We start from the raw sequence: 11,049 nt of genomic DNA, 5'->3' as shown, positions 1-11,049 counted from the left end.
AGGAACAGTCCTCCATTGTTGGTGGGATTGCAAGCTTGTACAACCACTCTGGAAATCAGTCTGGCGGTTCCTCAGAAAATTGGACATAGTACTACCGGAGGATCCAGCAATACCTTTCCTGGGCATATATCCAGAAGATGCCCCAACCGGTAAGAAGGACACATGCTCCACTATGTTCATAGCAGCCTTATTTATGATAGCCAGAAGCTGCAAAGAACCCAGATGCCCCTCAACAGAGAAATGGATTTTAAAAAAAGTGGTACATTTACACAATGGAGTACTACTCAGCTATTAAAAAGAATGAATTTATGAAATTCCTAGGCAAATGGTTGGACCTGGAGGGCATCATCCTGAGTGAGGTAACACAATCACAAAAGAACTCAAATAATATGTACTCACTGATAAGTGGATATTAGCCCAGAAACTTAGTATACCCAAGATATAAGAGACAATTTGCAAAACACAAAAAACTGAAGAAGAACGAAGACCAAAGTGTGGACACTTTGCCCCTTCTTAGAATTGGAAACAATCACCCATGGAAGGAGTTACAGAGACAAAGTTTGGAGCTGAGACAAAAGGATGGACCATCTAGAGACTGCCAAATCCAGAGATCCATCCCATAATTAGCCTCCAAATGATGACACCATTGCATACACTAGCAAGATTATGCTGAAAGGACCCTGATATAGCTGTCTCTTGTGAGACTAGGCCGGGGCCTAGCAAACACATAAGTGGATGCTCACAGTCAGCTATTGGATGGATCACAGGGCCCCCAATGGAGGAGCTAGAGAAAGTATCCAAGGAGCTAAAGAGATCTGCAGTCTTGTAGGTGCAACAACATTATGAACTAACCAGTACCCCAGAGCTCTTGACCCTAGCTGCATATGTATCAAACGATGGCCTAGCCGGCCATCACTGGAAAGAGAGGCCCACTGGACAGGCAAACTTTATATGCCCCGGTACAGGGGAACGCCAGGGCCAAAAAATGGGAATGGGTGGGTAGGGAAGTGGGGGAGAGGGTGTGGGGGACTTTTGGGATAGCATTGGAAATGTAATTGAGGAAAATATGTAATAAAAAATATTAAAAAAAAAAAGAACTTCAAGTCACTGAAGAAAGAAATCAAAGAAGATCTCAGAAGATGGAAAGATCTCCCATGCTCATGGATTGGCATGATTAATATAGTCAAAATGGCTATCCTGCCAAAAGCAATCTACAGATTCAATGCAATCCCCATCAAAATTACAACTCAATTTTTCACTGAGTTAGAAAGGGCAATTTGTAAATTCATCTGGAATAACAAAAACCTAGGGTAACAAAAACTATTCTCAACAATAAAAGAACCTCTGGTGGAATCACTGTGCCTGACCTCAAGCTGTACTACAGAGCATTTGTGATAAAAACCACATGGTACTGGTACAGCGACAAACAGGTAGATCAATGGAATACAATTGAAGACCCAGAAATGATCTCACACCTATAGTTACTTGATCTTTGACAAAGGGACTAAAACCATCCAGTGGAAAAAAGACAGCATTTTAAACAAATGGTGCTGGCACAACTGGCAATTATCATGTAGAAGAATGAGAATTGATCCATTTTTATCTCCTTGTACTAAGCTCAAGTCTAAGTGGATCAAGGAACTCCACATAAAACCAGAGATACTAAAACTTATAGATGAGAAAGTGGGGAAAAACCTCGAAGATATGGACACAGGGGAAAAATTCCTGACCAGAACAGCAATGGCTTGTGCTGTAAGATTGAGAATTGACAAATGGGACCTCATAAAATTGAAAGCTTAGGTAAGGCAAAAGACACTGTCAATAAGACAAAAAGGTCACCAACACATTGAGAAATGAATTTTACCAATCCTAAATCAGATAGGGGTCTAATATCCAATATATACATAGAACTCAAGAAAATATGCTATCTAGAAACTAGCAACAACCCAGATGTCCCTCAACTGAAGAATGGATGAAGAAAATTTTGTTCATTTACACAATGGAATACTACTCAGCTATTAAAAACAAGCACATCATGAATTCTGCAGGTAAATGAATGGAACTAGAAACTATCATCCTATGTGAAGTAACCCAGACCCCAAAGTACATGCATGTTATATGCTCACTTATAAGTGGATATTGGCCATAGTCTACAGGATAACCATAATATAATACACAGACCCAATGAAGCCAAATAATAAGAAGGGCCGAGGAGGGATGCTTGACTATTTCTCAGGAGAAATAAAAGTACATTTCATAGGTGGATGGAAGAAGGGACTGGGAGGGAGAGAGGATGGGGATGGAGAGGTGAATAGGGCAGGGGGATCAAGTATGTGGAGAATAGGGGAAATAGAATTGAAATCTGTGGCTGGCAGGGTTAGGGGGTGGGAGGCATCTTTAGAACTTTCCAGAGACCTGGAACAAGGGTGGGGGCAGGGAACTATGGGGGTGACTTTAGCTGAGACTCCTAGCAGAAGGGGACATGGCACCTGAAGTTGTCACTGCCTATAGGCAGAGAGGACTCCCAGAGGGAGGGATAAGGACAAAATGTGTTCTGCCTACAAGACATGCAGGGTCAAAATGGAAGGAACAGCCAACCAATACCTGTCCCAAATTGAGACACATCCCATGAGCAAGAACCAATTCTTGACATTATTTAATGATATTCTGCTATGCTTGCATACAGGAGCCTAGCATAACTATACTCTGAGATTTTTCTACCCACCAGCCAATGGAAACAGATTCAAAGACCCACAGGCAAGTGTTAGATGGACCTCAGAGAGTCTTGTGGAAGAGTTGGGGGAAGGATTGAGGAAGCCGAAGAGGACAGGGACTCCACAGGAAAACTAATAGTCAACTAACCTGGACCTATGGGGACTCCCAGAGACTGAACCACCAACCAGAGTATACATGGGCTGAACCTAGATCACCACCCCACCCCCACCCATATGCAGCAGATGTGCAGCTTGGTCTTCATGCAGGTTCTCAACAAATGGAGAACTTGTCTGCCTGTGGATTCCATACATCTGACTGGACTGGGTTGTTGGGCCTCAGTGGGAAAGAATGTTCCTAGTCCTGAATTGACTTAATGTGCCAGGGTAGGGTCATACCCAGGGGCCCTCCCCTCTCTAAAGGAGAAGGGGAGGGGGAAATTGGGGAGGAGCTGTGTGAGGGGAAACTGGAAAGGTCTGATATTTGAATGTAAAGTGAATAAATAAATTAATGAAACAAATGGAAAAAATCAAATCTGATGATTTTATTTTGGTTATTTTATTTTCAAATGTTTTCCCCCTTTCTGAATTCCCCTCAGCAAACCTCCTATCCCATCCCCCATCCCACTACTCCAGCCTCACCACCCTAGCATTCCCCTATGATGGGGTATCAAGCCTCTACGGGATGAAGGACCTTCCCTCCCATTGATGTCAGACAAGGCAATCCTCTGCTTCATATGCAGCTAGAACCGTGGGTCTCTCCATGTGTACTCTTTGGTTGTTGATTTAGTCCCTGGGAGCTCTGGGTGGTCCAGTTAGGGATATTGTTGTTCATCCTATGGGGTTGCAAACCCCTTCAGCTCCTGATGATTCTTTTGAAAACTTCTAGAAAATGAATCCCTAAACAAATAATACCACCCCTGCGCCACTTACTTAAATAATTAGGCCAAATTCAATGAGATCAGATTTATTTCCCAAACAATATTTATGAAGCGCAGGCTGGATAGAGATCAGCAGTTATAAGTACCTGACTGCTCTTGTAAAAGACCCAAATTAGGTTCCCTGCACCCACATGGTGGGTCATAACTGTAACTCTACTCCCAGAGAAGATGCTGTCCTCGTCTAGCCTCCACAGGCACCAGGCACATATGTAGTATGTGTATACAAATGCAGCCAAAACAGCCATACATATGAAATGAAAAAAAAATCTGTAAGAGCATCATAAAGTTAGAGAATGTGAAAATGTTTTTATCATTTGTGTATCCTACACGGTATACAAAATTATTCATTAATAAATATGTGTGTGCATGAGAGACAGATAGACTCAGAGAGAGGAGAGTCACAGTCTATTAGGGTCAAACCTGGGTTGTTACATGTTCTAACCAAGAAGACTATCACGAGCTACATTCCCCAGCATCTATAATTTTTTATTTACTTTTACTCTTTTATAATACTGTTTATAACTTCTAATAGAACAGCAAATACAAATATTAACACACAAGATCCTCAGAAGTGTGGCAGCAGCACAGCCCCCCACCCCCATTTCTCCTGACAAATCCTGCCTCTGACTCCGTCTAACTGAAGGCTAACGGGAAACTAATAGCGATGCCTTAGCATTCTATAATGGAACCACAACTCTCTAGCAACAATATTTTGTTATCCTGATTACATTTTATTAAAAGTTCATATTTATTTTTAATTTTCCCTCTAATCAATTATGGGGCCAGTGACCGTGAGCCTGGTCTTTGGTTGAGATAAAGGTTTGAAACCCGGAACACTATGAAGAGACAGTGGTAACTTTGCCTGCTTCCGGGCACCAGGCCCCTGTCATGTAGCTGCAGCCCCCATAATTTTGTGGCCATCAGTCACCGAAGGGCAATGCACCAAGCCCTTCTACATGCAGATGAGGCATCCCTTTCCTCTCAGACCAAGACAATAGGAAAAGAGAGACTTGACCTGTGGTCAAGTGTGCTCAAGACAGAGATCTCCATACTAATGAGGTACCTAGAGACCCAGAGGGCTTTGCCAATAAGATTCCCTTCCCAAACACTCTGCCTTGCAAAAGGTATTTAATCGCAGGCCCACCTTGAGAAGGGGGATATGGTTTTATGCATCTACCTTCTGCCATAAAAATAAATAATTCAGAGCCACAGACTGCCTCTTTTTGTCGAGATCTGCTATGGGGAGCCACAGAGAAGGCCTTCACCTACAGAGCTGCTTCATGGTGCTTATTTCAGACCATGAAATTTCATTACATTCTTCTTCTTCTTCTTCTTCTTCTTCTTCTTCTTCTTCTTCTTCTTCTTCTTCTTCTTCTTCTTCTTCTTCTTCTTCTTCTTCTCCTTCTCCTTCTCCTTCTCCTTCTCCTTCTCCTTCTCCTTCTCCTTCTCCTTCTCCTTCTCCTTCTCCTTCTTCTTCTTCTTCTTCCTCTTCTTCTTCTAATTACTTTACTAGTTGAATTAATATCTAAATTGCTTTTTAAAATGGTTTTATTCAACATAAAATAAAATGGTAGAGATATCGAAGATATACTTCTAAGGAAAAATATCTAATTTATAAGATACACATTGTTAAGAGAAAACAGTTTCTAATTTTTGAACATAATAAAACATCTATTCACTTGTGTGTGTGTGTGTGTATGTGTGTGTGTGTGTGTGTGTGTGTGTGTAAAATGATGACTTTGTCACTTTATCTAAGTAAAATATGCATAAATATAGAAACACTCTAATGCATATATCTTACAATTACCTAATTTCAGTTACTTTTTAATTTGACTAGTCTTCATAATCTGTACCATTGTTTTCATGAAAAATTTCTAATACTTTAGCTTGCATCACCTACAATGACTATCTCTTTTGGATGCAATTCATTTGCAATTTGTCCATGCCATTATGTTTTATACAATAGAAACTATTGCATTATTCTTCAGAGCATTTTGTTTCCTAGATATGCCAAAAAATAATTCTTTGGATTTATTTTTTTAAGTTCTTTTTTAAAATTACTTATATTTTCTTACAGTCTAGTCATTACCCCCTTCCTGGTCTGCCCTCCCACAGTTCCACATTCCATTCCTCCTCTCCCCTGTCTACAAAAGGATGTCCCCACCCCTGAACCCCACCCTCACCCCACCCTAACCTACCCCTGCAAGGCCTTTTCTCTCTAAGGTTAGGGGCATCTTCTCTCACTGAGGCCAGACCAGGCAGTCCTCTACTGTATATGTGTCAGGGGCCTTGGATTAGCTAGTGTATGCTTCTTGGTTGGTGACTCAGTGTCTGAGAGAGCTCAGTGGTATGGATTAGTTAAGACTGCTGGTCTACCTATGGGGGTCACCCTCCTCCTCACCTTCTTCCAGCCTTTCCCTAATTTAACCACAGAGATCCCTGACATCAGTCCATTGGTTGGGTATAAGTATCTATCTTAGTCAGCTGCTTGTTAGGTCTCTCAGAGGACAGATATGCTAGGATCCTGTCTGTAAGCACACCATAGCATCAGTAATAGAGTCAGTCCTTGGAGATGAATCCCAAGTTTGGTCAGTCACTGGACCTCATTTCCCTCAGTCTCTTCTCCCTTTTTGTCCTGAAGTTCTTTTAGACAGGAACAATTATGGGTCATTATCTTTGACTGTGGCATTGCAACCCCATCCCTCAACTAGATGCCCTATGTTTCAACTGGAGGTGGACTCTACAAGTTCCTTCTCCCCACTCTTGGACACTTCATCTAAGGTCCCTCCCTTTGAGTCCTGAAAATAAAAATAATTTTTAAGACAAGGCAAACCCCTCATATTGTGCCTGGAAGTTCAACCCAATAGGAGGAAAAGAGTCTGTAGAACAGACAATGAGTCTGAAATACATCCTCTCTCACTGTTAGGAGTTCCTCCAAACTCCAAGCTAACAGCTATAATATATACACAGAGAACCTCGTTCAAATGCATACTGGCTGCATGCTTGCTGCTTCAGTCTTGAACCCATGTGAGCAATGCTTAGTTGATTCAGTAGGCCACATTATACTGGCGTCTTCAATCCCCTCTGACTCCCACAATCTTTATGTCTTTTGCTTGTGATTCCTATCAAGACTCTTTTATTATTTTACTGAGAATACATGTTAACATGGAGAAATGTAATATTTACATCAGAAATTCAAAAAAAATGGATTTCAGTGTATTAAACTATTCAATTTTTCTCAGAAATTTTTATATATTTGTAGATATAAATTGAATGTACACATTAGATTCATCATTAAGTATTTAATATTAAATTGTAATAATAAGTACCTTATAAATTACATCTTTTATGCCTTTAACAACTAAATATTAAAACAAAGTCAGTTTATATTAGCTCTTTTTTCCCTAAAGAAACTCCAAACTTAGGTTTATTTTCTAATATTTTTTAAAATTTACTCTCTTATATAACTCATCTCAACTTCAGGTTCCCCTATTTCCACTCCTCTCAATTCCCAATCACACACCTCTCTCCATCCTCAGATTCACTACATATGCATTATTTCTGCCTATAAGACAAAACATGCTATTTCTGTTTCCTAATCTTACTTATTTAAAACAATGATCATCAGTTCCATTTATTTTCCTTCAAATGGTAGAATCTCATTTCTCTCTTTAAAAAAAGATTTATTTATTATTATATCTAAGTACACTGTAGTTGTCTTCAGATGCACCAGAAGAGAGCGTCAGATCTCATTACAGATGGTTGTGAGCCACCATGTGGTTGCTGGGATTTGAACTCAGGACCTTCAGAAGAGTAGTCAGTGCTCTTAACCACTGAGCCAGTTCTACTGCATGTATATATACCATACCGTGTTCTTTTTATCAATTAATATGTTGATTGACATCTAAGCTGATACAAATTTTTAACTATTATGAATAGTACTGCAAAAAAATGACCATGTAAGTACATCTATAGTATGGTAATAAGAGTTTTCAGAAGATATAAGTGAGACGATATAGCTGGATCAAGTAGTACTGACATTTGTAGTTCTTTGAAGATGATCCTTACCAATTTCCATAGTAGCTGTACCATGTTACACTTGCTCCATAAAGATTCTTCTTTCCCCATATTTTAAGTAGCATTTGTTTGCTTGTTTACTTGGTTAGCATCTGACTGATGAAAGATGGAATCTGCAGGTAGTATTCATTTGTCTTTCTATGATGGCAGACTAGCAGACATTTATTTGACATCTGTGCTAATTTTCACAGCTGTCTACTTCATTAACTCACTTATGATATGGAGGAGAACATTTAATATTTGCACTTCATATATTCTGCTTATCAATTCCTAACTGATATGTAGTTCATAATAATTTTACAGTTCAACAAAAGTAATCATTTAATTTGCTGTGCAGAAGCTTCTTAACTTCATATGATCATGTTTGTTAATATTTAGGAATACTTCCAATACCAGTGGAGTCTATTTTGGAACAGTTTATGCCTCTATCTTGATGTGTTTTCTCTGTATTTTCCTCTACCAGTTTCAACATTTCATATTTTATGTTGTTTCTTTAATATCTATTTTGAGTTTCTAATTTTTTTCAGAAACTGGATTTATTTTCATTTTTATATATGGATACCCTAGTATAACAGCAAGTTTCTGCAATTTTATATTTACCAGCTTCTCCTCTTACATCTTTAGCTTGTCTTACTTCTCCTGTGGGTTACATAAGAGCAAAGGTCTCTACTTTGTCTGTGGCTTTAGAACAGTGCAAAATGTAATAGTGGGCATTTAAAAATCAATTTGTACTCCAGTGAGTTCAGAAGAAATTCTGTGTTTTCTTTATCTCAAGGCCTATTTCAGATATGGCCTATGATTTTAAAATTTATATTCCCTCATGAATATTGTACACACAATATTGAAAACTCCTTACATTCTTCTAAAGAATTCCTTCCAAAATATTTTTGATGTGTCCTTGGAAATCCTTAAATTTCAGAGTGTAAACAAAACTGGGTACAGTTCTACTTTTGAGTTATCAGCCATAATAATATTAAATGCATTATTTTAAATTTTTGCCCATGTCCATGCTTCATGTACATATTCAAAAGTTTATGGAACACAATGGTGTATTTATTCTTATCATGTATATCATGTATTGTCTCTGAGTACAACAAGCTAAGTAGTTTTGAAAAAGCTATGAAACTGAAAACCAAGGCATGGATTCACGGTGATGCACACTTTATTTCTTGCCATGGAGGATCTGCCCTAGGAACGTTCAGCAGAGTGCATAACACAGAGTGTGGTGTCTAGGATGTGGGAATCATAGACCAAAATATCAATTCTGATCCACGTTAGATATGTGGCCTGGGTGTCTCTAGGGCTTCATTTAATCAACAGTGTACATTTTAATTGTAAATAGTTACTCATTTTGTTGCACCATTTTGAAGGATAGGCAGAATATGTCTTGTGAACCATTTGAGAAAACCTAGCACAAAACAATCAGGACATGTCAGTAACTTTGAGCAATAATTTAATTGCTTAATCATGACTCTTAACATTTCCCAATTAGGCTGTACAACTCATGCAAATCAGAGCAAACTTTTAACAGAAAACGTCTAAATATTCATTAAACCTTGATAAATAAATTGAAAACTTGACAACTCCAACATCGAATGGGGAAATCTCCAACCACATTTGCTTTTGGAGCATGAAAATCAGACCTGAATTTTAAAAAGGTAAGAGTTCTCTGTGTTCATTTTGCAAAGAGCAAACTAAGAATAGCCTTTCTGATTTGCTTTGTTTTCACACTGTAGATGATGGGGTTGAGCACAGGGGGCAAAAGAAGGTAAACATTGGCCATCATTGTATGGACTACCTTGGGCACTGACCGACCATAGCGATGCACCAGAGACAGACTAAACGTAGGGATGTAGAAAACTGCAACTGCTGCAATGTGGGACACACAGGTGCTAAAGGCCTTGTGCCTTTCTTCAGAGAAAGCAATATTGAGGACAGAGCGAATGATGAGTATATAAGATAAGACAATGCAGGGAATATCTACCCCTGTGGTCAGAATGAGATCAACCAGTCCACAGATGCTATTTGCCCGAGTGTCTGAACATGCTAACTTAATCACATCTGGATGATAACAGTAGGAGTGGGAGAGGGTATTCCTTTTACAGAAAGAGACAGGTTTAAGGAGCAGAAGTAGTGGAACTGTTAATAGTAGAGTGTGCATTATCACTAGGAAACCTATCTGAATAATTCTAGAATTCATAAGAATCATGGTATATCTAAGAGGTTTGTAGATCGCTACATAACGATCAAAAGCCATAGCCACTAACACTCCAGATTCTGTACATGTGAACCCATGGAGAAAAAACATCTGAACAATGCAAAAATCTAGACTGATTTCATTTGCCTGAAACCACAGGATTCTCAAGGTGGTTGACATTGTAGAAAAAGTCAAACCCAGGTCAGTGGCAGAGAGCACGGAGAGGAAATAGTACATAGGTTCATGCAGGCTATGCTGGGTCACAATGATGAAGAGGATCATGCTGTTGCCAGAGAGGGCGGTGGCATAAAGACAACAGAAAGGGATGGAGATCCAGCCATGAGCAGACTCTAGGCCAGGAATGCCAGTCAACAAGAAGGTTGGTAATTTCGATGTGAAGTTGCTTAGGAATTCTGTGTTGTCTTGCATTTGTAGCATTTGCCTTCACAATGCTCACATCCTAAGAAGTAACAAATTGTACTTATTTAAAAATATTTAATCCATTTTCTGATTAGAAAAACTACTCTAGGAAATTAATTCTGTTGTTCAGAAAACTAAAATTTATTAATTTAGGTATTGAAATTAGAGACATTTAGAATATACAAAGCTTTATATTCTTAAACCAAGAAACTAATCACATAAATTTATACACTTATATATTCATCTTCATATTTATAGACATTTAAGTTTCACAGGATTTTGTGCATAAATAGTGATTTCTAAAATGGCAAACAATAAGAATCTTCCAGTGTGAGAGACTCCAATCTTAGAAACACAGAAAACAAGCACATTTAATTCTTAATTTGCTAGGCTTAAAGTGAGCCGGAAAAACCTTCTTAAAGACTTTGTTTCTCTGGATTGGTCCTGCTGGTGTGACTCTTCAGACATAGAACTCTAGAAGCAATCACTTTGATCCCACATTATGGGTGAATAGCTGAAGAGAGTTGGCATTTAAAGGAAAATAATGAAGACAGAATATTGTGAACGTTAATAGGATAGATTACATTTTCTAAGCTATGGGATGCCTGAATGCTTTATGAGAACTATAAAACAAACAAACAAACAAACCGAGTGCATGGTACCCCCTATGTTTGACAGCAGTGCTGAACTGCTTGAGCACCCA

At 38.9% G+C, this 11,049-nt stretch overlaps 1 protein-coding gene across 1 annotated transcript; it reads right to left on the bottom strand.

Annotated features, from left to right (window-relative positions):
* Window positions 1-9,404: 9,404 nt before the first annotated feature.
* Window positions 9,405-10,364, bottom strand: Olfr583 (olfactory receptor 583). Its single transcript, NM_146757.1, has one exon. The coding sequence runs from the start codon at window positions 10,362-10,364 to the stop codon at window positions 9,405-9,407; it is 960 nt and encodes a 319-aa protein (NP_666968.1).
* Window positions 10,365-11,049: the final 685 nt, after the last annotated feature.

Source organism: Mus musculus, chromosome 7, assembly GCF_000001635.26.
Source record: "Mus musculus strain C57BL/6J chromosome 7, GRCm38.p6 C57BL/6J".
In the NCBI taxonomy this organism is placed as follows: domain Eukaryota; kingdom Metazoa; phylum Chordata; class Mammalia; order Rodentia; family Muridae; genus Mus; species Mus musculus.
This window is presented reverse-complemented; position numbering and strand designations above follow the sequence as displayed.

Bases quoted from the DNA above. Each gene is read 5' to 3' on its own strand.
- Olfr583 (NM_146757.1), bottom strand. From the start codon at position 10,364: ATGCTACAAATGCAAGACAACACAGAATTCCTAAGCAACTTCACATCG.